The sequence below is a fragment of the Vipera berus genome (assembly GCF_964194415.1).
Source record: "Vipera berus genome assembly, chromosome: 2".
NCBI classification, from domain to species: domain Eukaryota; kingdom Metazoa; phylum Chordata; class Lepidosauria; order Squamata; family Viperidae; genus Vipera; species Vipera berus.
The window spans coordinates 208,623,777-208,646,806 of record NC_138203.1 but is presented as its reverse complement, the minus strand read 5'-3'; the positions used below and the strand labels follow the sequence as shown (position 1 = coordinate 208,646,806).

The window sequence follows — 23,030 nt, the reverse complement described above, 5'->3', positions numbered from 1 at the left end:
GGGTTGTGTTGCCATTTGCCCCATCTGCCCCACGCTTTTACATGGGCATTTCCAGTTACAAAGTTCATTCATGAGTTTAGTAGCTATACCCACTGCAAGGATTTGAGGAACTGCACATCAGTCAATCTATCAACTGCATCTGGGAAAATTCTGAGTAAACAATGATGTAACCCATCTGTAAACACCTGCTAGTTAGCTTGAACTGATTAATACAAAAGAATTCCTGATTAATTAAGTCTATCTCATTTACTGGGATGGAAATTTTATTAGCAGATTGTGGGAACATCATAAAACCTGTGGGCATAGATAACTTAATCTCAACAACTTCATTTTCATCTCAACCACAATTTCATGACACTGTTTAGCAAGCTTGTTTAAGTGTAGGTTGAAGGATACAACTATTAAGGAGATGCATAGTTGACTTCAAAATCAGACTTACAAACTATATCTTCTGAATCAAACTGAAAGGAGATATTAAGTAGGATTCCACAGGGCTTGATGCCTGTTTGGTTCCCTTTAGTATTTTTATTTATGACTTGAGGGATGATGAGGTGGAGGGATGATGAGGTGGAGGGTATATTGTCATAATTACATGAAATTTAAAAGAAGTATGCAAATGAAAAAGAAGTTAAATGTACAAATATTGGGGAGAGCAGTAGCTCAGTGAAAAAGTTAACAGTTAACTCTTTTTGTTGCTACTGTTCATAATTTGGCAGGCAGTTCATTTGTCAGACTGAAATTTCCCAAGCTAATTGTCAATATAGTTGATTTGATCTGCTGCGCCAGTCTCTGCTCCCTTGAATTTAAATGGTTAGTATTGACTAGGCTACTAGAACTGGGCTACTGAACTTTGGACATCCATTAGATGATAGCAAAAAGATCCTGAAAACAAACTTGATTCTACCATCTGATGGTCAATCCAGGTTTTTTACCCAAGCAATCCAGATCTGGCAAGCACTATTGTTGGCTATTATTGCAATATTTTTGTCCTTTTTTTAATTGATTGCAAGCAGCTTTGAATCATCTTGCATTAACTATATGGGATATACCTGTTTTTAATCAATCAATCAATCTCTGTTTGCCAAGACAGACGGGTTATTGCCCAACATCTCTAAATTCTGTCTGAAAGCTACTCAAGTAGGATGCATCTTTTCCCTGTATGTTTCATCCATACGAAATTATGTACAGTACTGATTTGAAAGCCATACTTCCTGCATTCAGTGAAAAGAGTGCTGTAATGAGCCTATAATTAAATAAACTGAGTATTTTGTGATGATGTGTAACTGGAAAAGGCAGTCACAAGAATCTTTGTAGGTATCCAGTGCTTAAGTACACTTATGTAAAAATAAAGAGTGAAACCAGTGAGATAATTAACACCGTTCAGGCAGGCTGACAACAATTTGCAGTTACTTGGCATATTTTATTAATTTTCTCAGCATTTCTGGGTTGTTTGCATTCTAAGTCTGGGCTAAAACAATTTATGTGTTGCTGTTTGTTTGCCTTGTCTATCTCCTAATTGTTGATACATTTTCTCATTCCAACAGAAATGTTTGTGTGGGGACTATTACCGTATATACTTGAGTATAAGCCGACTCGAGTATAAGCCGAGACCCCCAATTTCACCCCCAAAAACTGGAAAAAGTTATTGACTCGAGTATAAGCCGATCCGCCGTTCTGCAAGCCTCCGCCGCCGGCGGAGGCTGGATCCGCGCTCTGCAAGCCTCTGCCGCCAGCAGAGGCTCGATCCGCCATTTTGCAAGCCTGAATACACAGGAATACCCTGTGTGGCCGCGGCTCTCGGGGAAGCCCTGGCTGTCCGCTTCCTCGCTCCACGCTGCCATTCGGGGCCCGCGTGTTCCCCGGGCAAATCGCGGCGCCCAGCAGGCGAGGAAACACGCCCGCTCCAGTCGCCCCCCCTTCCCTCAGGAGACGCGAAGCAAGTGACCGCCCGGAGCTTACCGAGGACTTGCGCGCGGCCGAGGCTTCGGTGCTTCCAGGATCGCGCGCACCTCTCCCAAGCCGCCGCCGTCCGGAGACCTGCCGAAGTTTGGGGAGGTTTGGGGAGGTGCGCGCGCACCTCCCCAAACCTCCCCAAACGTCGGCAGGTCTCCGGACCTCCGCACCCTGCCTGCCTGCTTCTTTCCGCTGTGGAAAGAAGCAGGCAGGCAGGGCGCGGAGGTCCGGAGACCTGCCGACGTTTGGGGAGGTTTGGGGAGGCGCGCGCCTCCCCAAACCTCCCCAAACGTCGGCAGGTCTCCGGACTTCCGCGCCCTGCCTGCCTGCTTCTTTCCGCTGCGGAAAGAAGCAGGCAGGCAGGGCGCGGAGGTCCGGAGACCTGCCGACGTTTGGGGAGGTTTGGGCACCTCCCCAAACCTCCCCAAACGTCGGCAGGTCTCCGGACTTCCGCGCCCTGCCTGCCTGCTTCTTTCCGCTGCGGAAAGAAGCAGGCAGGCAGGGCACGGAGGTCCGGAGACCTGCCGACGTTTGGGAAGGTTTGGGGAGGCGCGCACCTCCCCAAACCTCCCCAAACTTCGGCAGGTCTCCGGACGGTGGTGGCTTGGGAGAGGTGCGCGCGATCCCGGAAGCACCAAAGCCTCGGCCGCGCACAAGTCCTCGGTAAGTTTTTTTGTTGACTGGAGTATAAGCCGAAGTGGAATTTTTCAGCCCAAAAAGTGGGCTGAAAAATTCGGCTTATGCTCAAGTATATACGGTATTTATTAGAGTAGAATTCCTAGTTTGCTCAGATATCCATACAATGATGATAAAGGAACCGGAGCAGAGCTGAGCATTATTGGAAATTTAGTGTTAGAGTCTTTTGAAAGATGATCTCTGATGAGAAGGTTCTCTCCTGATCAGAGGTTCCATTCCATTCTCTGTCACAGGATATTTTATCTTTTACCTTTTCTTTGATTCAGAGTACCATGGTGTGTTTTTAGATTATGAGATAAATCTTACTTTATGCATTGCCAGACGCCTTCATGACAAAAGACTGGGTACAAGTTTAATAAAGTTACAGCACATGTTGTTGTTAGTTGCGAAGTCTTGTCTGACCCATCGCGACCCCATGGACAACGTTCCTCCAGGCCTTTCTGTCCTCTACCATCTTCTGGAGTCCACTTAGGCTCACGCCTACTGCTTCAGTGACTCCATCCAGCCACCTCATTCTCTGTCGTCCCCTTCTTCTCTTGCCCTCAACCTTTCTTAGCATTAGGCTCTTCTCCAGTGAGTCCTTCCTTCTCATTAGGTGGCCAAAGTATTTGAGTTCAACTTCAGGATCTGGCCTTCTAAAGAGCAGTCAGGGTTGATCTCCTCTAGGACTGACCGGTTTGATCGCCTTGCAGTCCAAGGAACTCGCAGGAGTCTTCTCCAGCACCATAGTTCAAAGGCCTCAATTCTTTGGCGCTCAGCCTTTCTTATGGTCCAACTTTCACTGCTATACATTGCAACTGGGAAGACCACAGCCTTGACTATACGCACTTTTGTTGAAAGGGTGATGTCTCTGCTTTTTAGTGTGTTGTCTAGATTTGCCATGGCTTTCCTCCCCAGGAGCAAGCATCTTTTAATTTCTTGGCTGCAGTTCCCGTCTGCTGGTGGTCTTGGAGCCCAGGAAAATAAAATCTGTCACTACCTCCATTTCTTCCCCATCTATTTGCCAGGAATTGAGAGGGCTGGATGCCATGATCTTGGTTTTCTTAATGTTAAGTTTCAAGCCAACTTTTGCACTCTTCTTCTTTAACAGCAACAAGAGGCTCTCTTCACTTTCTGCCATTAGAGTGGTATCAACTGCATATCTTAGGTTGTTGATATTTCTTCCGGCAATCTTAATTCCAACTTTTGATTCATCTAGCCCTGTTCTGCGTATAGGTTAAACAGGCAGGGCGACAGTATACAGCCTTGCCGGACTCCTTTCCCAATTTTGAACCAATCAGTGGTTCCGTGTCCAGTTCTCACTGTTGCTTCTTGACCCGCATATAGGTTTCTCAGAGAGACAAATAAGGTGGTCTGGTATTCCCATCTCTTTAAGAACTTGCCAGTTTGTTGTGATCCACACAAGCAAATGGTTTAGCATAGTCAATGAAGCAGAAGTAGATGTTTTTCTGGAACTCTCTAGCTTTCTCCATGATCCAGTGTATGTTGGCAATTTGATCTCTAGTTCCTCTGCCTCTTCGAAATCCTGCTTGTACTTCTGGTAGTTCTCGATCCACATACTGCTGGAGTCTAGCTTGTAGGATTTTAAGCATAACTTTACTAGCATGTGAAATGAGTGCAATGGTGCAATAGTTTGAACATTGTTTGGCACTGCCTTTCTTTGGAATTGGAATGTAAACTGATCTTTTCCAATCCTGTGGCCACTGTTGAGTTTTCCAAATTTGCTGGCAAATTGAGTGTAGCACTTTTACTGCATTGTCTTTTAAGATTTTGAATAGCTCAGCTGGAATACTGTCACCTCCACTAGCTTTGTTGTTGCTCAGCTTTCTTAAGGCCCACTTCACTTGACAATCTAGGATGTCTGGCTCGAGGTCAGTGACCACCTCATTGTGGTTATCAGAGACATTAAGCTCGTTCTTGTATAGTTCTTCTGTGTAATTTTGCTACCTCTTCTTAATCTCTTCTGCCTCTGTTAGGTCCCTGCCATTTTGGTCCTTTATCATGCCCATTTTTCCATGAAACGTCCCCTTCATCTCTCCAATTTTCTTGAAGAGATCTCTGGTCCTCCCTATTCTATTGTTTTCTTCTATTTCTTTACACTGTTCATTTAAGAAGGCATTCTTATCTCTTCTAGCTATTCTCTGGAATTCTGCATTCAATTGGGCGTATCTTTCTTTTTCTCCCTTGCCTTTCGCTTCCCTCCTTTCCTCAGCTATTTGCAAAGCTTCCTCAGACAGCCACTTTGCTTTCTTGCATTTCTTTTTCTTTGGGATGGTTTTAGTTGCTACCTCTTGTACAATGTTGCAAACCTCCGTCCATAGTTCTTCAGGCATTCTGTCTATCAGATCTAATTCCTTAAATCTATTTGTCACCTCTATTGTATATTCGTCAGGGATATGATTTAGTTTATACCTGAGTGGCCTAGTGCTTTTCCCTACTTTCTTCAGTTTAAGCCTAAATTTTGCAACGAGAAGCTCATGGTCTGAGCCACAGTCAGCTCCTGATCTTGTTTTTACTGACTGTATAGAGCTTCTCCATCTTTGGCTGCAGAGCACATAGTCAATCTGATTTCTGTGTTGACTGTCTGGTGATGTCCATGTGTATAGCCGTCTCTTGGGTTGTTGGAAAAGAGTGTTTGCTATGACCATCATATTCTCTTGACAAAATTCTATCAGCCTGTGCCCTGCTTCATTTTGTACTCCAAGCCAAACTTGCCTGTTATTCCAGTTATCTTTTGGCTTCCTACTTTAGCATTCCAATCCCCCATGATGATAGGGACATCATTTTTTGGTGTTAGTTCTATAAGGTGCTGTAGGGCTTCATAGAACTGGTCAATTTCATCTTCTTCAGCACTGGTGGTTGGGGCATAGACTTGGACTATTGTGATATTGAATGGTTTGCCTTGGATTTGAACTGAGATCATTCTGTCATTTGGGGGATTGTATCCCAGTATTGCTTTTCCTACTCTTTTATTGACTATGAAGGCTACTCCATTTCTTCTGAGGGATTCTTGCCCGCAGTAGTATAGCTGATGGTCATCTGAATTAAATTCACCCATTCCTGTCCATTTTAGTTCACTGATTCCTAAGATGTCGATGTTCAGTCTTGTCATCTCTTGTTTGACCACGTCCAGCTTGTCTTGATTCCTGGATCTTACATTCCAGGTTCCTATGGAAAAAAATCTTTACAGCATCGGACTTTCCTTGCGCCACCAGATACATCCACAGCTGAGCGTCCTTTCGGCTTTGGCCCAGTCGCTTCATTCTTTCTGGCGCTACTAGTACTAGCCCTCTGCTCTTCCCCAGTAGCATATTGGACGCCTTCCGACCTGAGGGGCTCATCTTCCAGCGTCATATCTTTTTGCCTTTTGGTACTGTCCATGGGGTTTTCATGGCAAAGATACTGGAGTTGCCATTTCCTTCTCCAGTGGATCACGTTTTGTCAGAATTCTCTACTATGACCTGTCCGTCTTGGGCAGCCCTGCACGGCATAGCTCATAGCTTCATTGAATTACACAAGCCCCTTCGCCACGACAAGGCAGTAATCCATGAAGGGGTACAGCACATACAGTCTCACTAAAATGAAAAACTTAAGGCCTACAATATAGAGTCAAAAAGGTCAAAGCATTTGTACTAAACAAAAATAAATCTCACTAGCTGCCTGTAACTCTTACATATGAGACTTTCTGCTTTCAAGTTAATTATTCAAGAGCCTTTAAGCCATCAACATACTCATCCAAGTTTGCAAGCTAAGTCAATTGAAATCTGGAACATATGTTATACATTGACCTGAAGGAAAATATGCATTTATTCATACACAGTAAAAAATTCCTCTATTAATAGAGGGATGAATGGATGATCATTGGCTCTCATAGTTTATGATTTAAAGTACTTCACAGAATTTAACACAATTTTTGAAAGTCATGCTACATCATAATTTAGCTTTTCATGAACAGTTTAGGTTAACACTGAGAGTTTACAAACAGGATACCAGATTGAAATATAATCACATTAATATCTGAATATCTTCCACTACCTGTCATGTTTCCGATTAATGAGAGACATGAAAGAACACTGCATGATTGTTTATTCTAAAAAGGTCTATAATAATGAGAACGGAGCATCGGCACTCATGGATGGATGCCAGAATCTGAATTCTCCTCTTCTTGACACATCATATCCTACAGAATCTCTCTCCCTTAATTACTTATCATGAATCACATTCACCAATTAGTTTAACACAAAAAGTTTCATTTCCCTTCTGAAGTGCACTATCTCTTATCTTCCCAAAATGTTGAATTCCTCCCGTGCTTTAGTGATTCAAAGCCAAACAGTTAAAGCAAAAGGCTGCCTCTTATATTGTCACCAAGCCAGGAAACAGTTTCTTGGAAAATGCCATTGGATTCACAATGATTTTTTGCTGGCGGCTTTTTCCCAATTTGTTGGGTTATGGGCAATCTGGACAGTTACACTAAATGAGAAAAAAAAGCTTTGGGAACATGGACACGAAGAAGAAAATGTCAATATTTGCTATTCCCAGAAGCTTTCATTATTAAAACTAAAATTTGAAAATTAGGGTTAGGGTCAGGGTCAGGGTTAGGGACTACTGCAGTGTTATTAGTCATGTTAATAAAAATTCATCCTGGTCCTTACATTTCCTAACAGAGGGAAGACAAAATCTTGCGTTACTTCCCATACCTTTCTTGTTCTTCGCTCAAAGGATTGGAGCAGGAAGAAATAATTAACTTTGAGTAGCAAGGACTCGATTCATCAGAAATTATAGCAGCTATTTGAAATTTAGTTGGAAACTTATAACTTGGAGTGTACAAACTGTCGAATGTCAAAGAATTATTGTTTTGGAGTGATAATTGCTCAGTGACCCAAGTAAAACAGCTAGATGTGGAAGTTTCAGTAGATATTTCAAAATGAAGCTGCCATTTATTTAGCCAATACAAAAAGAGAGAGAGAGAGAGAGAGGTCTAAAATATGTTTTGGATTCTTAGCCTTTTACAGCCTAGATCAATACAAAATACTTATTTTAAACATGTTTTGTATATCCCACGCAGCTTGTTAATGGAGTACCTCATCTTGGATACAGATGTCGGAGTGGCTTTAGTGCGAACCTTTCATCTCACCGTTTTGTGAGTGACAGAGTGTGGCATTCAGTCTTTCTAGAAGTGAAAAGCCGTTCCATCCACTTGCTGGTTGATGACGTGGTGAATGCCTCTCTCCATCTCCCAGAGAGCTGCAGCGTTTCCCACTCCACCAGAGATCTGTTGATTGGAGGACTCGTTCAGCATCATCAGCCTCAGAGAATCATTGGTGGGTTTAGGGGTTGCCTGAATACTATTACTGTGGATGGAAGAAATCTGGTGGTTCTGCCCAAAGAAAAACGCTCCAGAGGAGTGGTTGAAGAATCAAGCATCAGGCAGTGCTGTCCACACACTGGTGCCTGTAGCAGCAACCCCTGCCTCAATGATGGACTCTGCAGTGAGGTACAACACGGAGGTAAGTGTAGTTTGGAGCATCTCACCTTAGGGAATCTTGGGAAAATTACAAGGACTTGTGAAATGTCTCTAGGACTAGGTCATTGATCAAAGAAGCTTCTCTTCCTATGGGAGCTATTTAACCACTGTATTCCAAACTTGTGTGCTCTGAAAAGGCATGAATTTCTGTGGGACAGAGAGAAGGAATAGGCCAGGGGTGTCAAACTCAATTTCATTGAGGGCCACATCAGCATTGTGGTTGCCCTTGGGGGGCCGGATGGGTATGGCCAGGGTGGGCGTGGCCTACTGGGTGGGCACAGCTGGAGTGCGTATGGCCTACTGGGTGGGCATGGCCAGCTCTACATCATTGGCATCAAGGGTGCCTATGGGGGCCTATGAGCAGGAGTGGGACAGATCTGGAGGTCTCTGGAAGAAGGAGGGTCTCTGGGCCAGGGCCAAGGCAGTGGGGACCGTTCCCTCACTGTTTCCAGGATGGCTTCGGGGGCCACATGAAAGCACTTCGCGGGCCGGATCTGGCCCCCGGGCCTTGTGTTTGACATGTCTGGAATAGGCAAAGTGAGCGGGCTGAATGTTCTCATGTTTTCTTTGAACTATATGTTTAAACGTCCATCTGCAGGATTTCCTTTTAATGAAGGAACCGAACTGACAGGCACTAACTGTAATGAAATATGGTTGTAAACTGCCTTACAACAGGGTGATTCTGGTGGAAATAAAGCATTACTATGGACGTGGGTGAGGAAAACTATGCAGTGAGCTTCCAGCAGAGTGAATAGAATTTAAAATAAAAATGATTATGGTAATGGGTGAAAATGATGTGTTTAATAAAGGAAGAAGAAATTCAGTTGCACTAAATCTTTGTGTAAATTATTTCCCCGCCTGCAACGGTTCTTCCTTTATCCTGGTCACATGGAAGTGACTTTGATACTAATGTCTGGTAATGGAAGGTGTCTACCATGATACTCTTGGAAACACCTTTTCTAGAATTAGAATTCAGTTGTGCGCTTTTGTTACATTTGCCAGGATCAGAATTCTGTTTGCTCAGCACCTCATTTACTTCAGCTGCCCTTCATGAAGAACAAGGTTCACCAAGAGAGGGGGTGCAAGTTCAAGTCCATGCAGATTTGTACTCAAATCACCAGCATGTGGCTGAAGTTTACTTGTGAATTTACAACACCTTTCACATCAATGTTGCCACCTGCAGTGTCAATTGTTGTGCATATAATTGTAGTGACCATTTAAGCAGAGACATCCCCACCTTCTTAGTGGAGATTTCAATGCATTAAAAAGTTATTCCTTGTGAAGAGGAACTGTACACCTAATTATTATAACATAATATCACCTGAATTATATTCTGATTTTGTATGTGGCTGCCCTGTCCACTTTTAAAAAATGAATTTTCTTTTGCTTTTATTTGACCTATTTACATTAGGTTATTTTTGCACCTGCTCCACACCGTTTTCTGGAGATCACTGTGAAGTGGTTGATGGCCTTTGTCAAGGAGATACTTGCTTACATGGAGGGACGTGTGAACTTTCTAAAAATGGTGGCTATATTTGCCATTGCCCTGAAAAATACTGGGGAGGAAGGTAAGAATATTCTCTTAGTGCTGACTTCATCCTTTTGAACTTCAGTAAGGATATCATGCCTATATTAATTATTCTGCAGTGCACATATTCATCACACAATAGAATATCACAGCGCAGTACGCATGTCTATTTAGGAATGTATGAATATTCAAAATTTTAGAACTTTTTTAAAAATTTTGGTCGCCTTAGATTATCTAAATTATTATGGAATCATAGGCAGTTATGATTAAGATCTATTTGCTTATCTTTTTATTCTTTCAATAGAAAGACTGATTGAATGAATGAACGAACGAATGAATTGCTATGTAGACAAATTAACTGTTGTATAAATAAGCAAGATTGGAGATATGATGAATACTTAGAATTAATTGCTTTGTTGCATGAGTTTCTGTTGTGAACATCCAGGACATGACTTTAGTTGTATTGTGATTGTGTGATTTTGTTTCTATTACATGGCATGCCAATTTTAATTTGAGATTTTAAGACACTGTTTATATAGATGAGTGTTTTATTAGAAATGCTGTTCTAATTATATTATATTTTATGTTTGCCTTCTCTGCTCAAAGTTTACACTGTCAGGATCTTATGGAGGGCTTAGGTGAGGTCAGGCTGTTTTGAACAAATCAACAGTCATATATTTGATATCTGCATGGTCTAGAATAGAATAGAATAACAGAGTTGGAAGGGACTTTGGAGATCTTCTAATCCAGCCCACTGCTCAGGCAGGAACCCCTACACCATTTCAGACAAATGGTTTTCCAGTCTCTTTTTAAAAACTTCCAGTATTGGAACATTCACATCTTCTGGAGGCAAGTTGTTCCACTGGTTAAGTGTTCTGTCAGGAAATTTACTTATATTTTATGAACCTTTTGGGTTTCCACTTAAATGCATATTCACTGGCACAGCAATCCTGTGTGTTGTGCTCCACAGATCTCTGCCAGCTGAGCAGATACGATCCCGATTGGCCTTTCAGTTTTCTGCCCACTCCATGATTCAGACCCAGGAATCATCCTTCAGGGTTTCCTCAATATTTTTAACATTGGGATATTTCTCTTCTGAGATCAAAGCTGTCACCCATTTTAAGAGGAGGAAATTTGGAAAAATCCTATGGACCTGGGATAACTTTGTAGGGACTAAAAACTTATATGTATTTAGAGGGCAGTGTAGATTTCTGCTTCCTAATTCTTTCCTCAACTTCATCTATTGTAAAGAAAGGACAAATGAATTAAATTCATAGTAGTCTTAAATGTGCAGAAAATGGCAGTATGCCTATGTCTCCTTTTTTTTCCTCTGAAGGTCCTGCTTCTAGGTTTGTAACTAAAGTTATTGGTACTTGCTTGCTGATATCGGTCTTTTGATCACAGGTGTGAAAAAGTCGCTGAGAAATGTTTGAAAAATCCATGTCAGAACTCGGGACGTTGTGTGAATAGTGAGGGTTCTCCTCACTGCATCTGTACAGATCACTTCCAGGGAACGTTCTGCACCCATAGAATTGGGATTCCAACCACTAGTCCATCCAGTGAGATTTGGAAGCCTGAAGGGATTGCCAAAATTTCTGCTGGGGTGTTAGGCATAGTCATCCTGGTGATAGCTGTTATAATCATCCACAAACGTTACTGCCACAAAGTCAAAGCTCACAAGCCAGTGGCCAAAGAAGATCCAGACCTGCTCTCCAAGAGTGAATTCTCAAAAAGTGTTGGAGTTGGCACACAAGGTCTTTCACCCATTGAACTCAATATTCTCAACAATGGTCATCCCAACCATTTCAGTGCTCTAGACCCAGCCAAGCCTTCTGTTGTGCCAGAATTCACCACCTTCAGTTCAAACAATATGCAGAAACAACGGGGTGCCATTGTGTGCAGTGTGGCTCCCAATCTCCCAGCTGCTACCCCGTTATCTAACTCTGATCATGACTCTACATTGAAGAGTTCTTGGACTGGAGATAAAATGGGTTTGTTTTATCTTTGTTTGTTTTTCTTTCTCCTTTCCTCTGTTTTCGTTGGATCTTTCCAAGTAATGTTCTTTCCATGCTCTAAAGCCACACTGGTTATTCCTATGTTTGGGGGTATCTAGCTGTTCTTTTTCATAACACTATTGTGTTATGGTGGTGTCAGTTTTGTCACATTTAGAACATAATTATGCATTTCTTTAATTCCCTTTCCAGTTAGTGTATTGTTGCCCTACACATTGAGTGTAGTTACACAGTATCAGCTAGTTAGCAAAATATGGTCACATCAGTCATCAAGAACAACACAACATAGTGATGCAAGTAAGCTCTAAGTAAATAAATGTAGCCAGGGTTTGTTGTTGAAGTTTCTCAACTATTTTTCAAATGAGCTAAATGGACCAGTTAGGACTAATGTCTTCTAACAGCAATATTCTTCAATATCAAAGTTAAAGTAATATTAAAGACAGCTCATGTTAAAGAAAGACATGATTAGTACAAGCAGTCATAACAAAAAAAGAAATTTCATAGACCATTTTTATATGAACTTGGGCAAAGCACAAAGTAATAAGGATTAAAGAATTAGAAACAAGGATCATATTCATATATTAATTAAAGAACATTCAGATGCATAAGAAACAAATTTAATTTGTACTGAGTTACAACTTTTAATATGAAGGAGGAAAAACATATATGGGGTATTATCATATTAAGTGTCAGTTAAAATAGTGATGCACAAAATGATACACAGTACATCATATTGACTTCATCTCATACAAACACTTAATTGCAAAACACTGGTCATATCAACCTTAAATCCCCCACAGCAAATAACAATTACCACTGGACAGAGTAGAAATGGACAGCTACTCCAGACATCAGTTACAAAAAGTCACATTACTTGGAGCAGGACATACATTGTAAAGGTATATTTAGCCATCCTAAAACCTTGGAAAGGATCCAATAGTCAAAAGAACCAAATCCGGTCCAAACTATGTGGTAGATTATGCATAAATAACCACCAGCAGTAGTATACAAAAACCTGGCAGATATGAAGCTGTGATCTGTCTCCTTTTTGTCTGGCAAAACAAATGCCTTTCTTTGAATACTACTTTCCCACATTACTCCATGCAAGCCTGCACAAACAGTAGCAAGAATATGACTGGACTCTGGTCTTCTACTGAGTAGATTAGAAAAGTTTTGAAGAAAAGAAACCGAATCTCAAATCATAAACAACAATCCAGATGCTGGGTTTAGAACAATCAGAACACTGAAAACGAAATAGTTGAGTTTTGTTCTGAGGTTGGAACAAATCAGAAGGTGTTGTTTCCCCCTCAAAACAAAGGTCTTGAAACACACACAATTTGTTTTGTGATCATAACTCACAAAGCAGCTAAATTCTGTCAGAATGTTTCTGGAACTATCTCTACTTCAAGATGTTTTGTGTATCGCAAAAATAGTAGAATTGCAGGATACAGTGAGCATGAGTAGCTGTTAGGAACAGCATTTGTTAGAGTAAGTAAGGACAACAAATAGCAGTAATGCTGATGACAAAATCTGATAGGTTTGAGAACACGTAATTCACTTCTGAAAATATCCATCACTATATTTCGTTTATCCTGTCCCTGAGTCTATCACTAAGTTTGATCCATGCAGTGAAAAATCTTTTGTCAAGAATTCCCTCAAACCAGGTATTGTATTGTTCCAAAATTAGAACTGGAGTAGCATGCTAGACCTTAAACATTCTTTTAGCTCCTGGTGAGATGTTCTCTCTGAGTAGATTATTTTTATTCATGCTTGGTAGTCTTTTTGCAGAGTTTACAATTTTACATAGCTCAGATTCTTAATTATATAATATTTAAGAAAACAAGTTTCCCCTTGGCAGACCGTCATTCTCCAAATTATGAAAAATTATGTGGTTAATATGAAGATGCAGTGAAATAATAGCTAGTGCAGACTTTATGTTTATTAAGAGATACTGACAAGCTTCTGATTTTATTTCAGTGTATCCAGGAGAAACAACCTACTGGCCACCAAGATACCAGTCAACAGACACTCAGGAATATCATCAATATGAAGTTATTGAAACTCCCCTTCCACCTTCCCCATGCCATCGACCTCCTCCTCCTCCTCCTCCTCCTGTAGACTCAGATCCAGCTGGCCTTTATGGTGGCTTCCCTTTCCCACTTGACCAAAGCAACAAGCGGGCCCCTATTCCACCTCGCTACAGCAATCAAAATCTGGAAGACTTCTTACCTCCTGGTTCTGCTGAACTAGCTTCTTCCCAGTGTCAGAATGAATACACTGCAATCAGCTATTACCCTTCTCAGTTGGTAGAAAATGAAGGGCCACTTTACCATCCAGACAATGGGTACAAGAGGGTTAGCATGAGACTTAGTGTGGCCCAGCCCTCCTACGCAGACTGTGAAATCAGGCCCATACCGAATGTCAGAACTCAGCCAACCTTGCCTTCTAACTATGAGGGCTCCGACATGGTGGAGAGTGACTATGGAAGCTGTGAAGAAGTGATGTTTTAAAAAACAAAATACAGTGCATCTGCCTTCGCAATGTGCCTGAAGGAGAGGGCATTTAATTCAAGTATACTTTACTGCAATGTGCAACCTCTCCGTTTTAACAGCAGCATCTTTCCTCCTGGGTGACTGTGCTAAAAGATACGTTCATGGGTTCTGCCTGTGGTCTAGCCCCATTTTTTTGACTTGGGTGGAACACCAAATGGATCATGTTGCTGTTTTATAGAGTTGGAATATATCTGGACAGAAAGATGGAATTGCAAAGCAGGGCATATGAAAGCACTTTCAGTGAGTGCTGGTAGCAACTGTTTTTCTCATTCACAGTGATTCCTTGAAAAACAACTACAGCAATTCTCTCTCTGCCTCACATAGGTTGTTTTATTCATGTATCTCATTCCAACAATGGTTACATTTATTGTAATAATGCAACAGAAGGCACTTATCCGTTGTCAACTGTAAAGGTAGCAACATTGATAGTCAGGTAGATTCTTGCTGTAAACTTTAGAGAGATTGGAATCAAAACATTATTGAGTAGCAGTCAGATTTTTTTAATAGTGCTTTTATTCCTAAGAGCCAAGATTTTCATTGGTCTAAAAACTCCCAGAACAGAACTGAGATTTTGAGGACAGGCTATCCTGGAGTTGTGTCACTGGTCATTGAGAAAGGAAAGCTTCTGACTGAAATAACAGGTTTATGAGTGTGTTGCATTGCCTTTAATCTAGAAATTTGTTTTTTTCTGTTAAGAAATATACAAGGATGCCATTCTAATCCAGAAAAGGAACTAATGGATGGTGTTTGATGGACATTACCTTTTTTCTGATTCTCATAATTTCCTAGAAATTGTTATCAAGGAGCTTCATATTCCTGACTAGGAAATAATAAGAAATTAAAAAGGGCTGACTCAAACCACTGCCTTGAACGATTCATGTTATGGATAAGGTATATATGCATATATTGTGCAAAGTTGCGTATGAGAGAAAACACGTGAGAGAATCCATTTATGGGTTTACCTAGAAAAGAATCAGAGGAAAAGAGTAGAGTAGATTATTTAATAAAAAGGCTGGCCCGTACTTTAAATGCACTGTATATCTTTGGTTAAATTTCTCTGTGAGAGTTTATTGTGAATGTTTGTTAATAAAAAGCAATAAAGAATTTTAAAATGATATACATGTAGTAGAAAAAGAATGGGTGGTATTGGAGATAATCAGTAGTGTTCATAGCTCTCTGTTTATTTAGGGAGAGCGGATTGTGGAATTTTTACTTTTACTTAAAAGTCTAATCTCATTATACCATGAATCATAGAATCATAGGGCTGGAAGGGACCTTGGAGGTCTTCTATCTAGTCCAACCTCCTGTTCAAGGGAGGAGTCCTTATATCATCAATAAAGCAGTAATCTTGATCCAGCTATAAGACCTTTCCAGGCATAACATTTAGCTATACGTTTGTTGCACATCTTCATCTGTAGAGATGTATATGCCTAGTTCAGGGGTAGGCAACCTCGGCTCTTTTATGACTCATGGACTTCAACTCCCAGAATTCCTGAGTCAGCTATGCTGACTCGAATTCTGGGAGTTGAAGTCCATGAGTCATAAAAGAGCCGAGGTTGCCTACCCCTGGCCTAGTTCATATCATGTGCAAGTAGATTATGATGAAGATGAACTTGGGTAACTGATTTTAAACTACAGAACCATGACAAACACAATGCAAGAAAGGCAATTATTGATTTGTCTGTTGATAAGTTATAAGTACAAAAACTATCCAACCTCTGGACTTCTAGAAAATGATTTCAGAATTATGTAAACTTATATATTAAGTATATATAATTTATATATAAGCATATAAGGTTTATATAAAGTTTATATTGCAATATATATCATATACAGTAAACTTTATAATTTATATATAAATTATATAAACTTTATATAAAATTATATAAGGAATTATATAATTCTTGCAGAAAAGTGTTTTAACCCAAGATTTTCTTGCTTCAACTACAGAAAAGACAAACGCAAACCATCTATGCTCCATTTCAGATATTAATGTATTCTGCATGAGGATAATCTCAGCTAACTCTTTACAGTAGTGCGTTAAATAATATCCGCTTTAGTGACTAAAGCTCATCTCATGTGATGCTAGAACATTAAACACAGTAATATTATGGCCACCTTCATCAGTGAATTGTTCTTACATGGATGGTGGTCATTATGGTGCAAGACTAAGATGCTTTATCTGTACAGACTCCTATGTTATTTATTTTTTTTAAAAAAACAACCCTAAATTTTTATCTTGTCATGCCATCTGGTGGTCAATAATACATTAGTAGTTGATCTGCATCACTGGCCACTATTGAATGAGATTATTAACCTTGCTTGCAAGAGGTTCTGAGATCAAAATGGTCCGACTCCAAACACCAAATGTATTGCCATCACCAGTGTCGCTTTAGTTGTTTTAGATTTTTCTCCGTAGCCTTAGTTTCTTTCCATGGATGAAAAAAATTAATAACCGCCTCACTTAGGTGACAATAAAACCACAGGAGAGACTGCTTTCTCAGCTTCACTCTGGAACGTCACAAGGACAAAGGAACCAAAGCATCTGCTGGGCCAGAACAGGAGAAAGAGGCAAATCTGAAATCGAAAAAAACAGAGGCAACTTTTCCTAAGAACAGTACAAGCCTTAGCTTTACACGTGACCTCGATTCGTTTGCACGCCCTCCTTCCTACAGCGTTGAGGGGGGAAAGGCAATGATCTGACTGCCGCAAGAGTGTACAGCCAGCGCCATGACGAGGTTAAAAGCACGGAATGGCCAGGTGCACCCTCCACAGGACTAGTTTCTTTGTGTGCGACTTCTGGAAGGCAACGGGAGGCCAGGTGGGCACAGGGATAGTCTTGACTACAGCGATGGGGGGAGGGCACCATTTGGGAATGAATTGCAGAATCACAGAGTTGGAAGGGACCTTGGAGGTCTTCTAGCCCAACCCTCTTCAGTCAGGAGACCCTTTACTGATTCAGGCAAAAGGATGTCCAATCTCTTAAAAGACTCCAGTGATGGAGCATCCACAACTTCAGGAGGCAAGTCGTCTCACTGATTAATTGTTCTAATTGTTAGGAAAGTTCTCCTTAATTCTAGAAACCTAAATTAGTTCCAAGATGGACTACTCTCCTTCCCAGCAAAATCCTCTAGCTGAGAATGACCGGATACCATAGCACGATTCTGAAAGGTCCAGCGCTTGGGAAAGGAAAATGGTTGATATAGCTTTGACCCCTTCTCTGGCTTTGCCTCTCCTTGAATTGGCAGGTTGGATTAACGCTCTTTGCTTCCTCTGAAATTACTATAGAAAAAGCAAAAGATTTGGGAAGAAATTCTGACCAATTCCTCTGTCAAGTTTCTGCAAAGAACCAAGCAATCTTTCTCCTCTTTTAAAGGGGACTGTATGGGGATCTCGTCGTCTTTGGCATGTAAAAATACCTAAGAATGAGTTCCTCAGTTACTCCCTTCCCAGGCCCCAGAATTGGCCAAGTGCCTGCAACATCCAAGTAAATTTGGAATGGAAAAGGAAGAGTTACAGAGGAACCGGTCTGCTGGGTTGGGGAGGGAAAGTGGCCTCTATCTCGTGTGTGGTAACTTTCCTCGCCTTTGTCCTCATGATCACCATTGCTAGTCATCCTGGGGAACCTCTTGGTGATTCAGTTAGTCTGCAGTAACAAGAAGTGGGAAAAGCAGGTAATGGAAAAGCTGGCCGCAACCCTTGATTTCCAAGGCTGCCCCATAGCCTGCAACACCTGCCTGACTAGGCCCTAGATAGTTTCTTGTCCCTTCCACTCACTGCTACAATCTGAGGAAACAAATTTCCCACTTGTTTCAGATCACAACTGCCATAATACCCTGATGGCACAGGGGATAGGAGCTGCAGTCCAAAAAACACAATGTGCAAGGGTACAAATTATTGTGTATTGAGTTTGATGAGACATTGACCAAACCGAAGGTTAAACAACTGCTCTTTTATTGAAGGAAACACAGAAGTGCCTCTGACAACCACTTGTCATTTATTTATACTCTGCCACCACTAGGCGGCGACCATTTTAAAGCACAATTTCCTGCTTAAATTGTAGGCTAGCTGTTTGCTCAGAAACAGTTGGAGACTTTTTTTCAAACATCACAACAACTGATTATAACAACCGTTATCAATTCAAACTAATACATAACACAAATGTTTATGGTATTCTTTGCAGAAGCACAAAACTGAGATTGAATGACTTATTTATCATTCTGTTGCATGCACAGAAGATATTGCTGACTAGGCAAGACCCGTTGTGGCCCATCTTCCTTGCTCTGGGAAAGGAGATGACAGATGGATCAGCTCCTGCTCTTTGAAGAAAGTCCTATTTAGTTATTCCACAAAGTGAAACAGAGGCAGGAGACCTGCATTGTAGGATCTCCTACTTGTACTTTGCTTATTAGAATTTCTGTAAGAATGCAATCATTGCAAAAATCATTATAGAATAATTGCTCTGGGTGAAAGTTTTAATCCTTTCTCTGAGATCAGTATGAATCTCTTCTGTTGTGATTACTCTCTCTCTCTCTCTCTTTCTGAAATGCTATCAGCAGCTGTGCTTGTTAACAAAATTGGTACCAATAGAACATTTCTAGTCAACAGTGTACAGCTTGTTTTGTTCATTATTTTTTCTGGTATCTTAAAGAATGAACATATTTCTTATATCATAAACTTTACTTGTTCCTTTATGGATGTATTGTCACTCTAACTGAATCCTCTAAGAATATTAGAATTGCACCTTTCCATTATCCTCTTTCTTAAGGTCATAATCATCTTTTCCTGTTTCTATTCCCCCCAATAACTGATACTTGGATTCCAAAAATAATATAAGCTGACATGAATAACAGAATAACAGAGTTGGAAGGGACCTTGGAGGTCTTCTAATTCAAGCAGGAGACCCTATACCATTCCAGGCAAGTGTCTGTCCAGTCTCTTCTTAAAAGCCTCCTGAGATGGGGCACCCACAGCTTCTAAAGGCAAACTGTCCCATTGATTAATTGTTCTCACTGTTAGGAAATTTCTCCTTAGTTCTAGGTTGCTTCCCTCCTTGAATAGTTTCCATCCTTTTTTTTTGTCTTGCCCTCTGATACTTTGCAAAACATGGAGGGAATAAACCTGGTTGAAGAAGCAGATCAGTGATGTAATTTTTCCAATTGGCCCAAAGAGTCAATCTAGGTCAGGGCTTTTCAATCTTTTCACCCATTGTACCACTTTTAGGATATGGCAACATCCGAGTACCACCAGTTGCCTAGCAAGGTGTCAAAAACTCGATCACCCAAAAAAAAAAGGAAAAAAGTGATAAAGTACAGGTAGTCCCCGACTTACAACAGTTCGCTTAGTGACTGTTTGAAGTTACAATGGCACTGAAAAAAGTGCCCCTCAAGCCACAGCCGAGCAAGACACCTGCCTGCCCACCCAGCGGTGCTCTTCCTCCTGTCCGAGGTTTTCATTGTTGTGAGCATTTCTGTTGAGGATTGGCAGCGAGGGTGGGCTGGGTTGGTTTTTATCCCCCCCCTGCTGGGTGGTTGCAGCAGGTTTTGGTCACTTCACATGACCCTGGGACACTGTGACCGTCATAAATATGAATCAGTTGCCAAGCATCTGAATGTAAATCACAAGACCCTGGAGATGCTGCAACATTCCAGCTGATCGGCGCTTCTTCTGGACTCAGCAGAAGCGCCAGGATCAGTGCTGAGCTCCAGCTGGAGCCTGGCGCTGATCCTGGCGCTTCCGCTGAGCCCTGACAGCCCTGCAGCTCCAGCCATCTCTCGCTCAGGCTTGTGCAGTGCTGCCACCGGTTCAGCTCATCCCCCTCCCCCTCTACCACTTTTCTAGGATGGTTGCGTACCACCTGACAGGTGCCAATGTACCACAGGTGGTACCCGTACCACTGGTTGAAAAGCCCTGATCTAGGTGATGATAGATAGATAGATAGATAGATAGATAGATAGATAGATAGATAGATAGATAGATAGATAGATAGATAGATAGATGATAGATAGATAGATAGATAGATAGATAGATAGATAGATAGATAGATAGATAGATAGATAGATAGATGATAGATAGATGATAGATAGGTTTAGGTTTAGGTTTATTCAATTTCTATACCGCCCTTCTCCCGAAGGACTCAGGGCGGTTAACAGGGCATATATAAATAACAGTACAAAAATTAAAAAGAAATTAAACCAATGCCCAATTAAAATACAATGACAATAAAATAGTAAAAAACCCATTACAAAACCCTAATATTCCCCATCAGGCCAGACCAGCTAGTTCAAATAAGTGGGTCTTCAGCCCGCGCCGGAAGGAGCGAAGGTCCGATGCCATCCGGAGCTCAACCGGTAGTTGGTTCCATAATGCCGGAGCACCCACAGAGAAGGCCCTCCCCCTGGGGGCCACCAGTCGACATTCCCTGACCGGAGGCACCCTGAGGAGGCCCTCTCTGTGGGCACGCACAGGGCGGAGGGGAGTTGACGCCGGCAGCAGGTGGTCCTCGAGGTATCCCGGACCCATGCCATGTAAGGACTTAAAGATCAAAACCTAGATAGATAGATAGATAGATAGATAGATAGATAGATAGATAGATAGATAGATAGATAGATAGATAGATAGATGATAGATAGATAGATAGATAGATTTTTCCTGCCTTTATTATTTCTTTTTATAAGTAACTCAGAGTGGTGAATATACCTAATACACTTTCTTCCTCCAATTTTCCCCACAGCAACAACACTTTGTGGTGGGTTTGGCTGAGAGTGAGTGACTCAACCAAAGTCACTCAGCCAGCTTTCATGCTTGAGGCAGGACTTGAACTCACTGTCTCCTGATTTCTAGCCTGGTGCTTTCATCACTTAGACCAAACTGGTGCTGGGAAAAGACTATTTTATCTTATTCTCCTCTGTCTTTTGTCTGTATAGCACGGAAACCAGTTATACGAAAACCTACAGTACCTTCTTAGAAAGATATGCAGTTGTTTAGCCAATCAATTACTCATTTATGGGGAAAAAGCATCTTTATTTTCAATTTTGACAACTATGACCTGGATGTCTGAGAATCTCCATGGACATCTTTATGATGATATATAAAAACATTTTATGATGAAATGTCTGTGTTGTTGAGATGAATGGTACACACAGTTAAAGTGTAATACAATATAAACATGCTAGTAACTTTAAGGAAATTTATACTTCCTTGGTATTAACACAACTCTTTTGAGTGTACTGAATGCAATTTCATATTAAATGATCCCAAACTGTGAAGCCAGTCAGAAGACAAGTTCTAACTTCTGTCCTGTGCTACTGGTATATAGTGGGATGCTGCTAGAGTTTCTCAGGACCTGTGATATTTCTGAAGAACCTAGAAAGTTCATTTAATTTTCTCTAACTGCAGCCAGTTACATTGCATATTTTTTATATAATAATAGACAAACATGACAAAAGCTAAAATAAGAGCCCAGTTTCTTTATGAAACTTTCAGTTAGAAATCATAGTTCTACATACTTTGCAAACTTCTACAGTTACAATGATTGATCCTATGCCAAGTATGGATCAGTTTGTTTGTTTGTTGTTTTAAGACAATAAAACAGTTTTATTCATGAAGCTGAGAGTTGGGTATTTTCAAGTTCTCACTGTCAGGAAATTCCTCCTTAGTTCTAGGTTGGATATCTCCTTGATAGGTTTCCGTCTGTTACTTCTTATCCTGCCTTCAGGTTCTTTGGAGAACAGATTGACACACACACCCCTCTTCTTTGTGGTAGCTTCTTAAATATTGGAAGACCGCTATCATATCACCCCTTCTCTTTGTTAGATTAGACATACCCAGTGCCATACAACGGTTCTTCATGTGTTTTAGTCTCCAGACCCCTAATCATCTTTGTTGCTCTTCTCTGCACTCTTTCTGGAGTCTCAAGGTGGAAGGCTGCTAGTGCTGCCAGTCAAAAGTCATTACCCAGCTAAACCATGTTTCTCTTTTTACTATTCGTGATAAGGGGGAAAAAAGTTTGTAGAAAACCGTGGGAAGATTTCGAATGGAAAATGCCACTGTTTGGACTTTTACAGTGGAATTGTACAATAAATGCTTGGACTGGAAACACCCTCTGAGTTTTGGTCAAAGGTGAGGAGCACAGAAGGTGTTGTTTGGATCCGTTTCTTGCTTTCTGTCATATAATATTCTACTATATTGCAGTGTACTCTAGGAGTTGTGTAAGTCGGTGTAATGGGGATGAAATATGGGAAGTAGCTCCCAGAGCAAAACTATTATTTTTTTATTTTTTTATTTTAATTCCATTTATATCCCGCCCTTCTCCGAAGACTCAGGGCGGCTTACAAGCTTAGCAGTAGCCTTCATTCTATGTATATGCCTGCTTATTAGGGCTTTCACACACCCCCCCAAGCGGCATTATTACAAAGTCAGCTTATTGCCCCCAACAATCTGGGTCCTCATTTTACCTACCTCGGAAGGATGGAAGGCTGAGTCAACCTTGAGCCTGGTGGGATGCGAACCTGCACTAATTGCAGGCAGCTGGTGTTACTTAAGGAGGCATTAGCCCACTGCTCCACCAAGGCTCTATTATCCAAGCATGTGTGGATTAAAGCTACCAATGTCAACCCTTCATGGTTCATCTTAATTAGGGTTTAAGGGATCATTTGGGGTAGACAACTTACTTTGCAGGGTGGTTGTCCAGACTCAAATCTCCAGAATTTTCAACTGGGGACGGTTCAAGACAGCTTCCCATGCTCCTTGATGGGAAAACGGAT

The 23,030-nt window shown here is 41.2% G+C and overlaps 2 protein-coding genes across 2 annotated transcripts in view; one reads left to right on the top strand and one right to left on the bottom strand.

Moving 5' to 3' along the window:
- Positions 1–14,223, top strand: part of FAT2 (FAT atypical cadherin 2) — a gene marked incomplete at both ends in the record, with an annotated part of 62,084 nt that extends 47,861 nt beyond the window's left edge. Inside the window, 4 exons of the mRNA XM_081316962.1 lie at positions 7,715–8,156; positions 9,585–9,741; positions 11,106–11,692; positions 13,691–14,223. Of these exons, the coding sequence (XP_081173088.1) occupies positions 7,715–8,156; positions 9,585–9,741; positions 11,106–11,692; positions 13,691–14,223 (1,719 nt within the window). The remainder of the gene's footprint in view (positions 1–7,714; positions 8,157–9,584; positions 9,742–11,105; positions 11,693–13,690) is intronic.
- A 2,535-nt stretch (positions 14,224–16,758) lies between these two features.
- LOC308663912 (proton-coupled amino acid transporter 1-like) overlaps positions 16,759–23,030 on the bottom strand; it is a 43,508-nt gene continuing 37,236 nt past the window's right edge. The window contains exon 12 of the mRNA XM_081320714.1: positions 16,759–16,842. Within this exon, the coding sequence (XP_081176840.1) occupies positions 16,772–16,842 (71 nt within the window). The 3' untranslated portion in view covers positions 16,759–16,771. The remainder of the gene's footprint in view (positions 16,843–23,030) is intronic.